The sequence below is a fragment of the Tasmannia lanceolata genome, unplaced genomic scaffold (assembly GCF_043159265.1).
Source record: "Tasmannia lanceolata isolate RefF3 unplaced genomic scaffold, GAP_Taslan_0.1 ptg000003l, whole genome shotgun sequence".
In the NCBI taxonomy this organism is placed as follows: Eukaryota; Viridiplantae; Streptophyta; class Magnoliopsida; order Canellales; family Winteraceae; genus Tasmannia; species Tasmannia lanceolata.
In genome coordinates this window covers 12,985,851-13,005,523 of record NW_027518680.1, presented here as the reverse complement: position 1 = coordinate 13,005,523, position 19,673 = coordinate 12,985,851, and the positions used below count along the sequence as shown (strand labels likewise).

The 19,673-nt window shown below is 37.4% G+C and overlaps 1 protein-coding gene across 4 annotated transcripts in view; it reads left to right on the top strand.

Annotated features, from left to right (window-relative positions):
* The window catches only part of LOC143851698 (putative LRR receptor-like serine/threonine-protein kinase At1g05700), a 99,693-nt gene extending 80,362 nt beyond the window's left edge, over positions 1-19,331 (top strand). For 3 of the 4 annotated variants that reach the window (XM_077361196.1, XM_077361184.1, XM_077361202.1), the window contains 4 exons: positions 2,039-2,166; positions 2,247-2,314; positions 2,394-2,583; positions 18,699-19,331. In XM_077361196.1, coding sequence (XP_077217311.1) covers positions 2,039-2,166; positions 2,247-2,314; positions 2,394-2,583; positions 18,699-19,104 — 792 coding nt within the window. In that variant the 3' untranslated portion in view covers positions 19,105-19,331. The remainder of the gene's footprint in view (positions 1-2,038; positions 2,167-2,246; positions 2,315-2,393; positions 2,584-18,698) is intronic. The other variant, XM_077361192.1, reaches the window with a different exon arrangement.
* The last annotated feature ends 342 nt before the right edge of the window (positions 19,332-19,673 follow it).

Genomic DNA, 19,673 nt, shown 5'->3' with positions numbered 1-19,673 from the left:
CCCGCATCTTTGAAAGGAGTTATATGATTTCAGCGCTTGTTTGTTTGCCCATTCTTGTCATTTTTGAGGGACAGTTCGTGATAGCGCTATCCCATGCAAGTGAAGGGCCAGTCCTCCTATCGGAACGATTCAATTAGTCCATTCCCATTTCCTCCTGTGCCTATGGATATTGCGATGATAAAGGCTTTCGCGTTAGGGCGATCACTCTCTTTTTGAATCCCGAAGAAGTAGCCTTCAAAGGCGAGGCCCGATCTATCAATAGAATAGGGTGTGGTCTCCGATCAGACTGGTCGTTTCAATCATTCGCTATAAGTCAAGCTTGTCGACAGACCGGGGCAATTCATTCAAGGCAGCTCGAGGGCGGCACTCTCCCTATTCTTTTTTGAAGGCCACCTTTCATTGATAGCTAGAACAACCGACAGAAGGGGGGAACTTTAGTAGACTTTCATAAAAAGCAATCAAAGAGAAGATAGAAGAGAATGAAACGCACGTGGTGGTCATTATAGCGGTTCCTTCTGATCCTAGAAAACGTCACAGTTAAGAACCTAAGGTATCAAGGTCGACCGCGCGGTCGACTGCTAGTGATTTCTTTTTCTATCTTTGATGATATAGGGTATCCCCACGCCAATTTTTAGGGCGGGACTATTCCCTATGGATACGTGCAATCTTCCGTGAGCCACGCTCATCGGGTAAGCCCAGGGGGATCAAATCCACAATCATTCCTGCAAAACAAGAACACTACATAAAGTAAGTACCAATGCAATACAAAGATGATAAAGAATTTATTTCTAGAAATGAAGAGATTTCAAAGCTAATCAAGTAACTTCACCCGTTTTTTTGTATCGGCTGCTTTTCAATACCTATAATTGGAAATGCACTTACATCCAACTTCCACTTATCAAAAAACCCCTCAAGTTAAAGATACGGGGTGATGTATAGGGTATCCCTGCCCCTTAGAAACTAACACCCACTATTAGACCTATTTCGAAAAACGTGAAAGTGAAATACGCGCCTAAGGGTATTTCGGTCCTTAGGTTGCAAATGTCTGTACATTTTATCCTTCTTTGGTCATTTCGAAAACACCCCCTCTGATACGATATTTCAGGTAAAAAAGTCCATTTTTGGTCACTTTCCCTTTTATTAATCTTTTTATAAAAGAGCTGCTTTTATGTCATCATAGATTAGTTGCTAATATATGAATGAATCCATTCAAATCTTTAATGTTGTGTTTGGAACTTTGGATTGCTGAAATCTGGAATCGGAATCGGCATCTTATTCTGATTCCCCTATAAACAGAATAGAAAATTTAAAATAAAAAATTTAATCCAAAAGAATCTAATAAAAGTTTCATTCCAACCAGGGCAAAATTATGCGTTGATGTGTTAGTTACGTTTTAAATTCTTATAGACGTGTTTATGAAGTTGATAAAGTGTTCGCATAGAAGGCGTCTTTTGAGTTCTAAACCCCTCCTTTCCACTTTTCTTATATTTTGGCATTTGAAGCTCAGTAAATTTCGTAACCCCTCAGGCTTATCCCATGCGCATGGTTTACGGGTGATTGCGCACATCCGTAGGGAATAGTCCCGCCCTAAAAATTGGTGTGGGGATACGCTATGTCATAAAAAAAACACCTTAATCCATCATCTATTGTTCATGCTTACACACGTGACACACTCTAGGTTAGGTGCTTTGTGAGTTTGTGATGTAAACCCTCGAGGAGTGCAATGCGTGCATTTTATTTTTTTTAATCCAGAATTTATCTAGGAACCCTTGCTCACCTGAAAATTTAAAGAAGTACAAGAGGGAGACATACCACCGTACCTCAAAACCAAAATAAAAAAAATACTTACAACGTATACTACTAGGGACGCCCAAAGAGTCACATCTTAAGGTGCCCCTAGCCCTTCTAGGAAGGTGCATCCACTGCCAGTATGTATGATTCTCTTTTCCTTCAGTGGCAAAATTAGCCAAAAGCCAGCAATGTATACAATACACAGAAAAAAGAAATCATTTGACTATAGTTGCCATTTGCATTGCAGGCTCAGCTCTTAATGAGAGTTTACCATAAGAATTTGGTCAGTTTTATAGGGTATTGTGCAGAAGGCGACAACAAGGCCCTCATATTGGAGTACATGTTGGAAGGAAACCTAGCAAAGCATCTCTCAGGTATTACAAACATACGGCTTCTTAGTCATTCTCTGTTAACAATTGAAGCCACTATTTATTATCATCTGTTACTGTTACATGCAAAGACAAAAATGCAAGAGTCCTAAATTGGGGTCAGCGACTTCAGATTGCACTGGATGTTGCACAAGGTTAGTAGGAAAATGTGAGTTGAATGCCTATTTTTCTGTAGCTTCTCTTTGCGTATATTTTTCTAATGTTTCATTGTAGGATTGGAGTATCTGCATTTTGGTTGCAAGCCACCAATAATTCATAGAGATGTGAAAGCGGCAAATATCCTCTTAAATGAAAGATTAGAGGCTAAGATAGCAGATTTTGGCTTGTCCAAAGCTTTCCTTGATGAGGAACTGACTCACATTTCAACCGCTGTCAAGGGCACGCATGGTTATCTTGATCCTGAGTATGTTCAATTACCTAGCACAAAAAACAACATGATTTTCCTTAAATTTCACCTCATCATTTCAGTTAAGGATATTGGCCAATAACTTTTGCAAATGGTAATATTTGTGTAACATATCATCTATAATCCTTTGCCTTAGTGGTGGCGATGACCCGGAGAGTGTAAGGTCGGGGGTTAGGAGTACAAAGCCCACCTATCCATAAAATAACTACTTGTGGAATAAAGGCCATGAGCAATGAATCCTTTAAAAAAATACTATGTACAAAATTAGCAGACATGAGCAACAACGTGTGTCACTAGGTTTTTTTTTTTTTTGTTAAACCATTATGGGTGATTTTTTTTACTTATGTGGTGAATTCTTTTTGTTTGTATTTGTGCTTATTCTAGCACTTCATGAATTTTCGTCTTAAATGTCCATCATTTGCATTTTCTCGTAAGTTTCTGTAATTTTACAAGATTTCCACCGTAACTGAAATATATCTGTTTCCATGCCTAGCAAAACCGAAGCCGAAATTTAAAACCTTGCCCAGGATGAGCCAAGCTAATTGTATTTGGTTTTGGATAGTTTGGCTCAATAAGTTCACTCAGCTTTGGTTCACTAATATGATATGTTCAATAAGATAGTTTCATAACTTTGCTTTAACTTCACAAGGATATTTCTTATAGTTATGTCTCGAATTCTTTCACATGTATAGTCCTATGGCCTCATATGATTACAATGCATGCTTGGAGGGCTCCTAAAGAAAGACTTTTCACTTATGGTGTGAAGGAGTGCTTGTATGTCTTTCACTTTCCATAAAATGAGGTTTATGATCTCAATTGCTAGCAGTTCTTGAAATTTCTTTGATTTCCAGAGTTGTGTTCTCCCTTCTCACTTTATGATGTGTTCTCCGTTCTCTTTTTATGCTCTGTATCAGGGATCAATGGTTTGATATTTTTCTTTTGGTGCAGCCCTTGAGTAATAGAAAGTGTCTTGGCATTGTATCCTAGGAACTTTATTTTTGCGCAACCACCTGCAATGGTGGAAATATGAGACTTTAATATTAAGTATTAAGAGGCTTGCCTTGCCCGATCCGGTACTTTTATATCTGATTTTTTTGTAGATTTCACTGGGATGCTTCTAACTTGATATTCTTGTATTACTTAATATTGAGTTCATGCATGATGATTTCATTACCATGAGTAACCTAATCATAATATGAATATTTATTTCTCTTAAGAAACACGCTTATAGATTATCATGTCTATAGTATGCTATACAGAGAGTAATTCTTTAATATAATATTGAGTAGATAAGTTCTTTCATACATGTTGATAATATAGCATTTATTACATGAAAAATAAGAAATTTTTAATGATGTTTAAAAGCTAAAGATTTTAATTCGGGTAAATCCTAACATTGATGGGCTGTTGCTATATTATCCATGAGATTGGAGTGACACTATGATGTCACTGTTAGTGATTTTGGATTTTCAAAATCATGTGTTTTGCATGTTTTAGTGTTTTGGAAAATGTTTTATCAAAAGCGTTTGGGAAAAAGAAAATATTTTCTTGGAAAGATTTGCTTTTACAAAAGGATGTAGAAGTGTAGTTGAAAAGATAGTCACGTACCGAATGAGAGAAAAGAAAGAGAAGGGCTTATAAAGCACTACACTTTTCTATTACTTGTTTGATTGCACATTGGGTTGAACCCATGGTTGGACCCGCGGGACGGTGCAACGCACGGTTCGCACACGCGCACGCGCGCGCGCGGCGTGGGCAATGGGCTATAGGGCGCATAGTGGCGCTTTATTGGCGCTTTTTTAGGCGCATAGTGGCGCTTCATCGACAGCAGAAGTCAAAGGGAAGGGCAAGGTGGAACTTGAATTCACATCCGGCAAGCGACTCACTCTAACCGATGTCTACCATGTACCAGAAGTTAGAAAGAACTTAGTGTCTGGAAGCATTCTCAACAAGAATGGCTTCAAACTTGTATTTGAATCTGACAAGTTCATTCTTTCTAAGGGGGGTACTTTTGTTGGGAAGGGATATATGTATGAAGGGATGTTCAAACTTAATATCAATAAAGTGAATGTCTTTGCTTATGTTTTGGATTGTTCTTTATCTTTATGGCATAATCGTTTAGGACATGTAAATGCTAGGAAAATGAATGATATGGTTAAGTTAACCTTAATTCCTAAATATGAAAATGACTTAGTAGATAGATGTAAAACATGCATGCAAACCAAGATAATCACTAAGTCATTTCCTAAAGTAGATAGAACTTCTAACTTGTTAGATTTAATTCATAGTGATGTATGTGACATTCATAGTGTTCCCACAAAGGGAGGTAAAAAGTACTTTGTTACATTTATTGATGATTATTCTAAGTATTGTTATGTTTATCTACTTAGTCATAAGGATAAGGTTTTAGAAAAATTTAAGATTTATAAAACTAAAGTCGAAAACCAATGTATAACAAGCATTAAATGTCTCAGATCAGATAGAGGTGGTGAATATCACTTTCCTTATTTCTGTGAATCAGTAGGCATAGTCCATAAAACTTCTGTCCCTTATACACGACAACAAAATGATGTAGCAGAAATGAAGAATATGACACTTACTGAAATGATTAATGCTATGCTTGTTAATTCTGGTTTAAATAAGAGTTTTTGGGGTGAAGCCTTACTTACGGTTTGTCACATTTTGAATAGGGTACCCAGTAAGAAATCTAATATAACCCCTTATTTATTGTGGAAGAAAAGAAAACCAAACTTAAGTTACCTTAAAGTTTGGGGTTGTAGATCTATAGTTAAAGTCCCTAAACCTAAGTTAAGGAAATTAGGTGAAAAGGGTATTGAGTGTATCTTTTTGGGATATGCTACTCACAGTAAGGCCTATAGGTTCCTAGTTATAGAACATACTGATTTCATAGATGTCAATACCATAATTGAGTCTAGAGATGCCTTTTTCTATGAAAATAGGTTCACTTCAATTCCTAAAGAAATTGAACCTACAACTTCTGTAGATCATCCTTTAGAATCACAAACAGAAGTTGGTGAACCTAGTGTACAACCTAATAAAATAAGAAAAAGTTCAAGAGATAGAAGGGATATGAGTTTTGGCCCTGACTTTGTAACCTACCTGGTAGAAGGGACAAGAGAAAAACTCCAAGGTTCTGTCTTGTTAAACTTAAGCATAGAAAGTGACCCTCAAACCTATGGAGAAGCCATAAAGTCACAAGATGCTGCTTTTTGGAAAGAAGCAATTAATGACGAAATGGATTCTATCATGGGTAATAAAACTTGGATTTTGGTTGATCTACCACTTGGGTCTAAACCTATAGGATGTAAATGGATCTTCAAGAAGAAAATCAAAGTAGATGGGACCATAGAAAAGTTTAAGGCAAGGTTAGTTGCCAAAGGGTTTACTCAAAAACCCGGTATTGATTACTTTGACACATATGCACCTGTTGCTAGGATTTCTATCATTAGAGTGTTGATTGCCCTTGCTTCCAAATACAAACTTCACATTCACCAGATGGATGTTAAAACCGCATTCTTAAATGGTGAACTTGATGAAGAAGTGTATATGGAACAACCTGAGGGATTTATTCTGCCAGGCCAAGAGCATAAAGTATGTGAGCTTATCAAATCTTTGTATGGGCTTAAGCAAGCCCCTAAACATGGCATGAAAGATTTGATAAAGTCTTAGTGTCAAATGGTTATAAGATACATCAGTCAGATAAATGTATATACAGTAAATTTAAAGGTGGCAAAGATGTTGTTATTTGTTTATATGTTGATGACATGTTAATTTTTAGTACTGATATTGAAAGCATTCAAATTACTAAATTATTTCTTTCTCAAAACTTTGATATGAAAGATATGGGTGAAGCTGATGTGATTTTGGGTATTAGAATCATAAGACATGATAATGGTCTTATTCTAACACAATCACATTATATTGAGAAAGTTCTCAAAAAATTTAACCATTTTGAATGTTCACCCATTTCAACACATTTTGACCCAAATATAAAGTTGTATCTTAATACTGGCAGGACTATTTCTCAACTAGGGTATGCTAGTGTAATTGGTAGTCTTATGTATGCTATGACTTGTACTAGGCCAGACATAGCATTTGCTGTAGGTAAACTTAGTAGGTTTACCAGTAATCCTAGTTTTTCTCATTGGAATGCAGTCTATAGAGTTTTAAAATATTTAAAGAAAACTATAGACTATGGTTTATGTTATAGTGGGTATCCAACTGTAATAGAAGGATACACTGATGCTAGTTGGATAACTGAGCGTATAGACCATTTATCAACCAGTGGGTGGATTTTCACCCTTGGTGGAGGAGCAGTCTCCTGGGCCTCTAAGAAACAGACATGCATAACAACTTCAACTATGGAAGCAGAGTTTATAGCTCTGGCAGCATGCTGTAAAGAGGCGGAATGGCTTCGGAATTTGTTATTGGAAATTCCGTTATGGTCTAAACCATTACCATCGATTTATGTCCATTGTGATAGTCAGGCCACACTATCAAGGGCATATAATCATGTTTATAATGGTAAGTCCAGACATATAGGACTTAGACATAGTACTATAAGAGAGTTACTTACTAATGGAGTAATAACTATTGATTTTGTGAGATCGAGCCAAAACTTGGCTGATCCATTCACTAAAGCTCTTGCAAGAGATCTGGTGTGTAAAACATCATTAGGAATGGGGTTAAAGCCATTAACCAATAGTCACCAATGATGGAACCTCAACTCAACACTTGAATAAACATCAAGTCTTGAGTTCAATGAGTCCAAGTACATCATATGGAGTGATTGCAAGCACTATAATCTGTATTATTTGCCATCCCAAGATAAAGTGCTTGGTACCTGTAATGTTTAAAAGGAGAAGGCTGAGTATTTAAACTCTTAATAGGCTTATAACATAGTGTTGGAGTGTTTTAGTTACAGGGGCACTCTTGATAAGCCTACCTATGTGAGTGTGGGAGTGGTGCCGCTTCCTATGAGACCTAGCTAGTCTCTAGAGCGCTCATGAAACCAAGATATAGACACAAGGCCAGTACATGTGTCGGTTTTAGAAATTGCCCAAAGAGGTGAAATCTTATGTGTGAGACGTATCCAGTTAACCAAATAGAATAGCTAGTTCAAAGATACGTCTACTATGCAATTCTGGTTAACTTTGATGTGTCCTCACTAAGTGAAGGTTCAAATCGAGAGATACCTTCATTTATGCATAAGATTTCCAAGCCTGATGAGAAAATTTTCTTTGATTTTGAAAATGGTGGGGGATTGTTAGTGATTTTGGATTTTCAAAATCATGTGTTTTGCATGTTTTAGTGTTTTGAAAAATATTTTATCAAAAGCGTTTGGGAAAAAGAAAATATTTTCTTGGAAAGATTTGCTTTTACAAAAGGATGTAGAAGTGTAGTTGAAAAGATAGTCATGTACCGGATGAGAGAAAAGAAAGAGAAGGGCTTATAAAGCACTACACTTTTCTATTACTTGTTTGATTGCACATTGGGTTGAACCCATGGTTGGACCCTGAAATACTCAAGAGGGGGGGTGAATTGAATTTAACTCAATATTAGGCCTTTTGAAAATTATCTATAAACCCTAATTGGAATTTTTCTTCACTTAAATAAATATTTGGTTAGTGCAAATATAATTGAAAGAACAAAGTGAAATGCCAAACCAAAACAATAATGGAAATGCAAGAGTGAGAAATTGACACACCGATATATAGTGGTTCGGCCAACGGCCTACTCCACTCTACTCAAGGTCGCACTTGAGGGATTCCACTATAGGAGACCTCCACGATGCCCGGCTCCGAGGCGGTTACAAATCCAAGGGATATTAAACAAGGATGCCCTTACACCTTTACAAAGACTCTCCTTCTCCGCCGAGTTCTAAGCGGTTGCTCTCTAGGGAATTAAAAAAGGAATGCCCTAGCCACCTACACTAGATTTGAAAGAGAATAGCTTGGCTTCTTCTTGAAAGCTTGATGCTCTTTGTAGACCCTTGATTGCTCTTCAAAGATGGTGATTTGCAAGTGAAAGCACTACTATATCCAAACTCAAAAGATTCACAAGTGAAAGGCAAGTTTGGGATGAAAAACAAAAACTCAAGCTAAAATGGATTGCAAATGTTTTTGATGCTTAAGGATGTTTTTCAAAGATCAAGAGAGAGTGAAAAACTTCTCTACATATTGTATATATAACCACACCAAAGAATATGACCGTTTGGGGGTGGACATATCAAAAACCAACAATTAATTTGAATCCCAACGGCTATTTTTTAGTCTGTCGCGAGGTTCTCGGAGTTCCGAGAACCATTCTCGGAGTTCCGAGAATTCTCGGAGTTCCGAGAAATATTCTCGGAGTTCCGAGACAACGGCCAGAAGAAATAAAATTTCTACTGGACCATTTCTCGGAGTTCCGAGAAATTGTCTCGGAGTTCCGAGAAAGTGTCCAGATGCTACTGGACCTTTTCTCGGAGTTCCGAGGGAACTCTCGGAGTTCCGAGCTCGGAGCTCCGAGAAAAATTCTCGGAGTTCCGAGAAGCCTAAAAATCCGCACTTTTTGATTTTTATTGCAAATTTGATTTTTAGCTTTTGGAACTCAACTCCTATGGTTATTTTGGAATGTTTATGAGGGTCCCAACATGTTGGTCCACCACATAACCATTCACTAATGCATTTTAAGTTCTTAAGTGTTCTTTGAAAAACAAGTTGAAAACACTTTGCCTTGACTTGGAAATCTAAAGAGAAAGGATGTACAATGATACCTATGCAATCTTCAACTTCTCTTTAGTCTTGGTCTTCAATTGATCTTCCATCTTGTGTATGCTTTGCTTGAGAGATGAGGTGAGCTTCACTTAGCTCCTTTGACTCTTGTATGGGATATCTCCAAGCATGACCATGTTGTGTGTTGGTTTCTTCAATGATCAATCCTATCTTAAACACAACACTTCAAAGCAAATTGATTAGTATTCAAAAACACAATCAATTATGTTTAGAATCATCAAAACAAGATAGGAGAGTAGACCCTTGGGCTTACAATCTCCCCCTTTTTGATGATGACAAACAAAATTGATTATGAGGTGTGTGTGGAGTGACATAGTAGGCAAGTGAATACTAGAACTCCCCCTCAATATATGCACACATATAAATGATACAAGTTATAAGCAAGTGGTGCATATAGTCAATTGAATAGATAATCAATTTCAAACTTCTCCCCCTTTTGTCATCGACAGAAAGGGTGTAAAAAAAATAGGAGTGGATAACTCCCCCTGAATCAATGCTTATGGTATAAAATTATATAACCAAGTAATGCACATATACCTGTTCATGATCGAGATGTTGACATATGTCAAGATGTTAGGTATTTTAATTAAAGTGAAGATACCTCTCCAACTTAGAAAAACTAAGAAGGCTAAGAATATCAATTGAGTGATTTTTAAGATTAAAAATTTGACATCTCATTCATGCAGATACTACCAAACAAAGATTATATATATAAATACTATATAGATAAGCTGGTTAAAGGCACAAAGTATTTATTTGGCAATTTCTTTGATTTGATCCGCACTCCATATGTTTAAGGCACTTCGGATATAGCAAATTCTATCATCACTAAGGGGTTTTGTAAAGATATCCGCTAATTGTTCTTCAGTGTTGATATATTTTAAGCAAATATCCCCTTTTTGTGAGTGATCTCTGATGAAGTGGTGCCGAATCTCAATGTGTTTTGTTCTTGAGTGTTGTATGGGGTTCTTTGTTAAGCTTATAGCACTAGTATTGTCACATTGGATGAGAATATTATCCATTTTGATTGCATAGTCCATCAATGTGCTTTTCATCCATAGGACTTGAGCACAGCAAGCTCCAGCTGCCACATATTCTGCTTCTGTTGTGGACAGAGCTACTGAATTTTGCTTCTTGCTAAACCATGAAACAAGTGATTTACCCAAGAATTGGCAAGTCCCACTAGTGCTTTTCCTATCTACTCTACATCCAGCAAAGTCTGCATCTGAATATCCGATGAGAGTGAAGGAAGATGATCTTTCATACCACAGTCCTAGACTTTGGGTTCCTTTTAAGTACTTGAAGATCTTCTTAACTGCCGATAGGTGAGATTCTTTAGGATCCGATTGAAATCGAGCACAGAGACAGACAGTAAACATAATGTCTGGTCTGCTGGCTGTCAAATAGAGCAAACTACCTATCATACCCCTATACAATTTCTGATCCACAGATTTGCCAAATTCATCTTTTTCTAGCTTAGCAGTAGTACTCATGGGAATTCTTGATGTCTTACTGCTATCCATGCCATACTTCTTTAATAACTCCTTTGTATATTTTTCTTGATTTACAAATATTCCATTTTTGTATTGTTTAATTTGGAGTCCTAAGAAGTAGGTTAACTCTCCCATCATGCTCATTTCAAATTCATTTTTCATTAAGGTTGCAAATTCATCACACAATTTTTGATTAGTTGAGCCACAGATGGTATCATCCACATAGATTTGGACAAGGAGGATATCATGATTTTCTCTTTTGATAAATAAGGTTTTATCCACCTTTCCCATCTCGAATCCCTTTTCAACTAAGAAAGTGCAAAGCCTCTCATACCAAGCTCTAGGAGCTTGCTTTAATCCATATAAAGCTTTATCAAGCCTGAAGACATGATTTGGATGTTTGAAGTCTTCAAAACCTGGAGGTTGCTCAACATACACTTCCTCTTGGATATAGCCATTTAGGAAGGCACTTTTGACATCCATTTGATATAGTTTAAATCCTTTATGAGATGCATATGCCAAAAGTATCCTAATAGCCTCCATACGGGCAACAGGAGCAAATGTCTCATCATAATCTATCCCTTCCTCCTGATTGTACCCTTGGGCTACAAGCCTAGCTTTATTCCTAGTGATAATTCCATTTTCATCCAATTTATTTCTATACACCCATCTCGTGCCAATGACTGGATGATCACTAGGTCTAGGTACTAGCCTCCATACCTTGTTCCTTTCGAATTGACTCAACTCTTCTTGCATGGCCATCAACCAATATTCATCCTTTTCTGCTTCCTTGATGGATTTTGGTTCTAATTCGGATAGGAATGCCAAATTATTGCTCACACTACGATAGTATGATCTAGTTCTTACTGGCAATGTGGCATCACCTAAGATTTGGGATTCAGGATGATCAACCAATGTTCTCCTATCCCTAGGTAATGAGGCATCATCTTCATTTTCTACTTCCTCACTAGGTGGTGTATGACTAGTAGATGCATGAGGAGGAGCACTTAATTTTGGAAAAAGATGTTCAACGGGTTCATCCTCATCATGTGGCATTTCTTGAGGTGTTGGCTCTCTTTCATCAAATGTCACATGCATGGATTCTTCTACTACTAGGGTTCTCCTATTAAATACTCTATATGCTTTGCTATGAGAAGAATACCCTAAGAATATTCCATCATCCGACTTCTTATCAAATTTATGTAAATTATCTCTAATGTTCAAAATGAAGCATTTACATCCAAACACTCTAAAATAGCTTATATTTGGTTTCAAGTTTTTCCAAAGCTCATAAGGTGTTTTCTTAGAGATTGGCCTTAAGTATACCCTGTTTATGATATAGCAAGCGGTGCTAACCGCTTCCGCCCAAAAATATCTAGGGAGATCATTTTCATGCAACATTGTTCTAGCCATTTCTTGGAGAGTTCGATTCTTTCTTTCTACTACTCCATTTTGTTGAGGTGTTCTAGGTGCGGAAAAATTATGTTTAATGCCATGTTCATTACAGTAAGTGTCAAAGTGTACATTTTCAAATTCCGTTCCATGATCACTTCTAATGTGGGAGATGGCAACACCTTTTTCATTTTGAATTTGATTGCATAATGTTAGGAAGTTTTCATAAGTTTCATCTTTATGTCCTAGAAATATGACCCATGTGAATCGTGAGTAGTCATCAACAACTACAAACACGTACCTCTTTCCACCTAGGCTACTAGTCTTCATTGGTCCAAAAAGATCCATATGAAGTAGCTCCAAAGGGTAGGAAGTTGAAATCATATTTTTAGGTGCAAAAGAGCTTTTCAATTGTTTTCCTAATTGACAAGTTCTACAAATGTGATCCTTGATGAATTTGAACTTAGGCAATCCTCTAACACTTTCTTTTGAGGAGAGGGTCGAAATGAGATCCATTCCGGCATGACCCAACCTCCTATGCCATAGCCAAGAATCCTCACTAATGGCATTTAGACAAGTCACTTTTTGGAGTCTAAGATCATCTAGTCCAATTGTATAAATGTTATTGTCTCTAGACCCTATGAATTTTACTTCTCCATTTATCTTATTTTTAACAATGCATTTGTCGGGATTGAAGACAACTTCAAAACCATTATCACATAATTGACTAATGCTAATAAGATTATGGGACAAGCCATCAACAAAGAGTACATCATGTATGGGAGAGGTAGAGTTACCTATGGTGCCTTCACCTTTGACTTTTCCTTTCTTGTCATCTCCAAAGGTAACTTCTCCACCATCCTTGAGTGATAGGGATGCGAATTGAGTGAGATCTCCGGTCATGTGTCTAGAGCATCCACTATCAAGGTACCATGTGTTCCTCTTGTTGTGGCTTTTAAGGCATACCTACATAGGAATAGGCAAGTGAGATCCCTTAGGTACCCAAATCTTCCTAATCTTGCTATGTTCATTTGTTTTCACTTTAGAGTTCAATTTGATCTTATCTTGTTTAGCATGCAAGCAAGCAACTTTATAATGACCTAACAATCCACAATAAAAGCAAATTTTGGTACTACTAGAGGAGGTCTTTTCAAGTTTGTTTTTATAGTTAGATATTGTGGTATTCCATCTATGTCCAAGTCCACTTTTGTCACTTGACATTCTTTGAAGATTTACAAGTTTATCCAATTTTAATGAACTATTTTCAAATTTTTCAAAGAGTTTCTTGAGTTCATCATATTCAAAAGATAGTTTACCGTTTTCATGCTTTAGTTTGTTATTTTCAATAGAAAGATTTTGTCGATTTTCATTCAAAGTCTTAATGGTAGCATTTAGCTCATGAATCTCTACTTTGCATTTTTCATTTTCATTATCTAAGAATTCATGATCCTTTTTTAACCAACCAAATTCTTTTGTCATGTTAGCAAGAGAATTTTCAAGTGATGCAATTTTATCAAATTGAATTTCAAGTTCATCATTTGCACTTTGTAAGGACTCTAAAACTTCTTGTAAGATAATGACATCATTTAAAGTGTTTACCTCATTGTTGTCATTTGTTGAGGCCATGAAGCACACATTTCTTGCTAATAGGCAATCTTCCCCATCATTTTGTTCGCCTTCGCTTTCAATCTCCTCATCCCATGTGGCGGACATTCCTTTCTTGCCTTCTCTTCTCTTGAAGCGGTTGTTTGAAGTAGGTTCATTGTTGAGTGGACAATCCGGGCGAATGTGTCCAAGCTTCTTGCAACCGTAACATCGGGGTTGAGAAGATCCATCACCAACTTCTTCTTTCTTCTTGAATGGAGGATTGGTCCTTCTATTTCTCATGCCTCCCATGTTTCTTTGCAAGAACTTGATCCTTCTTGTTAGGAGAGCTACTTCATCCTCGATGTCTTCCTTTGCATCTTCACTTTCACCTACATTACAAGCAAAAGCAATTCCTTTTCCTTTTTCGATTTTAGTTTCGATTTCGGGTGCTTTTGTTTTGAAAATCATTTCATGTGTGATCAAGGACCCTATAAGTTCATCTAGGTTCAAAGTGTTCATGTCCTTGGCTTCGGTGATTGCGGAGGTTTTGGATTCCCAAGACAAAGGTAGGGACCTAAGAATTTTAGTTACTAAATCTCTATTGGAAAATTGTTTTCCAAGTCCCCTTAATCCATTTACAAGGTTGGTGAATCTAGTGTACATGTCGGCAATTGTTTCATCGGGTGTCATTTGAAAAAGTTCGTATTGCCGAAAAATATGGTTCATTTTAGATTCTTTAACTTGATTGGTTCCTTCATGGGTGACTTCTAGAGTGTCCCAAATTTCCTTAGCCGAATTCAAATTTGATACTCTATTGAATTCTCCGGGAGATAGAGCACAAATGAGAGAATTCATGGCTTTGGCATTATAATTCGAAGCTTGTTGTTCGGCTTCGGTCCAATCATTTAAATTTCTTGTGGGTAGGATATATTCATTATTAATTGCTCTCCACATTTGATAGTCTTGAGTTAAAAAGATTTTTATTTTAGTTTTCCAAAAACCATAATTTGTACCATCAAAATAGGGTGGCCTAGTGTTTGAATAACCTTCATGATGTTGAGGGTAGTTTGCCATTTTTGAATCTTTACTCTAAACCGGTTAGGGTTTTCAAAAAAAATAGAGACGAGGCTTTGATACCAATTGAAATACTCAAGAGGGGGGGTGAATTGAATTTAACTCAATATTAGGCCTTTTGAAAATTATCTATAAACCCTAATTGGAATTTTTCTTCACTTAAATAAATATTTGGTTAGTGCAAATATAATTGAAAGAACAAAGTGAAATGCCAAACCAAAACAATAATGGAAATGCAAGAGTGAGAAATTGACACACTGATATATAGTGGTTCGGCCAACGGCCTACTCCACTCTACTCAAGGTCGCACTTGAGGGATTCCACTATAGGAGACCTCCACGATGCCCGGCTCCGAGGCGGTTACAAATCCAAGGGATATTAAACAAGGATGCCCTTACACCTTTACAAAGACTCTCCTTCTCCGCCGAGTTCTAAGCGGTTGCTCTCTAGGGAATTAAAAAGGGAATGCCCTAGCCACCTACACTAGATTTGAAAGAGAATAGCTTGGCTTCTTCTTGAAAGCTTGATGCTCTTTGTAGACCCTTGATTGCTCTTCAAAGATGGTGATTTGCAAGTGAAAGCACTACTATATCCAAACTCAAAAGATTCACAAGTGAAAGGCAAGTTTGGGATGAAAAACAAAAACTCAAGCTAAAATGGATTGCAAATGTTTTTGATGCTTAAGGATGTTTTTCAAAGATCAAGAGAGAGTGAAAAACTTCTCTACATATTGTATATATAACCACACCAAAGAATATGACCGTTTGGGGGTGGACATATCAAAAACCAACAATTAATTTGAATCCCAACGGCTATTTTTTAGTCTGTCGCGAGGTTCTCGGAGTTCCGAGAACCATTCTCGGAGTTCCGAGAATTCTCGGAGTTCCGAGAAATATTCTCGGAGTTCCGAGACAACGGCCAGAAGAAATAAAATTTCTACTGGACCATTTCTCGGAGTTCCGAGAAATTGTCTCGGAGTTCCGAGAAAGTGTCCAGATGCTACTGGACCTTTTCTCGGAGTTCCGAGGGAACTCTCGGAGTTCCGAGCTCGGAGCTCCGAGAAAAATTCTCGGAGTTCCGAGAAGCCTAAAAATCCGCACTTTTTGATTTTTATTGCAAATTTGATTTTTAGCTTTTGGAACTCAACTCCTATGGTTATTTTGGAATGTTTATGAGGGTCCCAACATGTTGGTCCACCACATAACCATTCACTAATGCATTTTAAGTTCTTAAGTGTTCTTTGAAAAACAAGTTGAAAACACTTTGCCTTGACTTGGAAATCTAAAGAGAAAGGATGTACAATGATACCTATGCAATCTTCAACTTCTCTTTAGTCTTGGTCTTCAATTGATCTTCCATCTTGTGTATGCTTTGCTTGAGAGATGAGGTGAGCTTCACTTAGCTCCTTTGACTCTTGTATGGGATATCTCCAAGCATGACCATGTTGTGTGTTGGTTTCTTCAATGATCAATCATATCTTAAACACAACACTTCAAAGCAAATTGATTAGTATTCAAAAACACAATCAATTATGTTTAGAATCATCAAAACAAGATAGGAGAGTAGACCCTTGGGCTTACAGACCCGCGGGACGGTGCAACGCACGGTTCGCACACGCGCGCGCGCGGCGTGGGCAATGGGCTATCGGGCGCATAATGGCGCTTTATTGGCTCTTTTTTAGGCGCACTTTGCACTTCACACGTACGCAACGTCGTGAGGACCGATTGGAGCCTTTAATTTTTCCAGATTTGATCATCACCGTTGGATCAAGATGAAGGTAGACCGGTTGGATGGATGGGTCAAATGGTTCGTAGGCCCATCAAGCCGAATGGGTTGGGGGGTTGGGTTGGGCTTCGGTTCGGGCCTAACGGTTGGCCCAACGGGCCCATAACTCTAACGGTCAAAGGGTGTGATCAAATGGGTTGTGTCTCTTCCCCCAACGGTCAAGTTCCAAGGGGGTGTGATCCACATCATAGATGATTGATCTAACGATGACTGGGTTGGAGAGAGGTTTTACTCAAACCAACAGTCACATCTAGGATCGATCAGGACCGTTCAATTTCAATGGGTGCGATCTAACGGTCATATTTTAAACATTCTAGAAAGGTGCCCTGTAGAGGTGTTTTTCACACTAAAAAGACACCAGGTGGTCTACAAAATGTGCAGAATTCAGTCATTTTAATATAGAAAAAACGAATTGGCAATTCCTACAGACTTTACACTCTCTTATACACTCCTACAAAAATCCCCAAGTATTTCTACATACTGTTTTTCTTTTGTTTACTGTTCTAGATACTGTTTTTCTGCAGAAACAGAATCTAGAGATTTCTCTAAGGCTTGAAATTTCGGAAGGGCATTTCGGGTTTGATTCCGCTAGTGCTACGCGTCATCAAACATTAGTAGGGCTTCCCTACTAGGCTTCACTGTATCTTGGAGGCAATTTGCAGATCCCCTTTGCACACTACTAGTGGGGGCGAATCTTGTCTTAAGGAAAGTGATATCACGCCTTGAAGCAACAAGTTTCTGTTTTCTATCATCAACAGTACCCTCAACATATTTTCCAACAGTCACTGCACAGTTAATTATAACATGTATAATGACATTTCTTGAAAGAAAATATTTCTTATGAAGCCAGAATTACTCAAAGTATAAGTAAACCCAAATGTGTGTAACCATATTCAAAAAGTGAATGTATCCTCTTACGCTTTGATAGAAAATGGAATATGAAAAAGTCTCAAAGAAGATAGGATTAGTACCATTTATTGATTCATTTGAATCAGGGTCTACTCTTAAAAAGTGATGATTTTTGAAGTATATAGTTTAATAACTTTTACTTTGAGTTTCATTTAGAGTTCAAGGGAACTAGTACTCATTAGGAAAACTAAGCGGTGTACTCATTTGAAATGTAACAGATGGTTACATTTTCAGTGCATTCAACATTTGAGATTTTATAGTCCAAAATCTTATAAAAATCTCATGTCTGAGATAAATGCTCTACAACTTTCACAACCAAAGGAAGGTTGAACTTCATTCTTGTTAAAAAACTTATAAAACTAATTGGAGTGAAAAAATTTCAAAAGCACTCTTGATAAGTCTGGCTATGTGTGGAAATCAGGGTCCCTTCCTGTAAACCAATATGGTAAATTTTTAGGGCACTTGCAAAATCTAAGGTAAGCACATGATCAAAGTAGAAGTGTAGAACGTGTGTATTTTGAGAGAACCAGTGTACATATTATGATGTGGACTCTGACTTTCTTACAAAAACTCAATAGGAAAGATCAACGTTCAAGGGTTCACCACCTGTCGCTATGCATTATACTGTCTTAGGAAATTTTATTTCTATTCATTTATTTTGAAAGTAGTGTGGGATTTTTTGGGTATTTTTAGAATAATAGTATTTTAAATTGTCAGATTAATTTATTTTATCCAAAAGTCATGTATTGTGTTAATAGTAGCTGCTTCTCACTTCCATAAAAAGAGGCTTAGGGTCTCATTTGAAATTGGTTCTTAGTTTTATTCCCTGGAGTCCTGATTAATTGTTTTTTACAATAATATTTTCCATTGGCTAGACATGTACTACACTGTGTGGTGCCATATGTTGTGAACTTATGCTTTGTGAGGCAAAGGTTGGCATCCCTGCAGGATGACATCCTCCAATTCCAATGGGTACTTGGTAACTTAGTAGTAGTAATTAGGAAAGTTGTGAGAACATTTCTCCAAGGCTACTTTTATATAGAAGCTGGGCTGAGTACATGTTTTTTCTGTACAGGTACTTCAATTCTTCCAAGTTGAACGAGAAAAGCGATGTTTATAGCTTTGGGGTTGTTCTCTTTGAGTTAATAACTGGCCAACCAGCGATAATCCAAAGCGTGGGCTCGGAGAGGACAACAATAGTCAACTGGGTGGCTCCCATGATTGAAATTGGGGACATAAAAAATGTTGTTGATCCAAGGTTGCACGGAGACTACGACATTAGTTCTGGCTGGAAGGCTATAGAAATAGCCATTGCATGCACACCACCCAAATCTATAGGGAGACCAAACATGAGCGATGTAGTGGCGGAATTGAAAGAGTGCTTGGGAATAGGCATTGCTCCTGAAAGAACAACGAGTGTGAAGAGTGAAAGACCAGAGAATACATTCGGGAGTATGAGCTATCCTTCAGCAAGGTGGTAGTAGCTCTTCAACATTTCTAGATGAGATATATGATTTCTTATGCTTTTCTAGAGAACATGGTTTTTCACTTTGATAGGGTCGGGCTTCTGAGTCGTTTAGTCTCTGTTTCATTTTCTGTTTACCCAAATAGAATAAAGCAAAACGACAGTGATGCATATTAAAAATGTATGTACTAAAAGGTACTGCTTAACTGCTTCGATATTCTATGGTAGTCTCCTTTTATTTTATTCTTTGTAAGGTAATAAATTTAAGATGAATGCTAAACTGAAAGGCGCTTGCAAAAATAGTGGCAAGGGCGCCCCCATTGGATCATCATCAAAGTGCATTTATAATGGCACTGAAAGCAAAGAAATAATCCACTTCGGTGACGTGGATCCAATGGGAGCGTGTGTGTGTGTATATATATGGGCTCCTGATATTTGCACTACTATGTATTGATAATGAGAAGAATCCACCTTGTCTTTTTTTAATTGACGGTTAAGAGTTTTTGGGGAATTGTAATTTCTTTTGACAGTTGGTTAAATAATAAAAGACAAGGTGAGTTAGTCTCATTATCAAAACATGGTAGT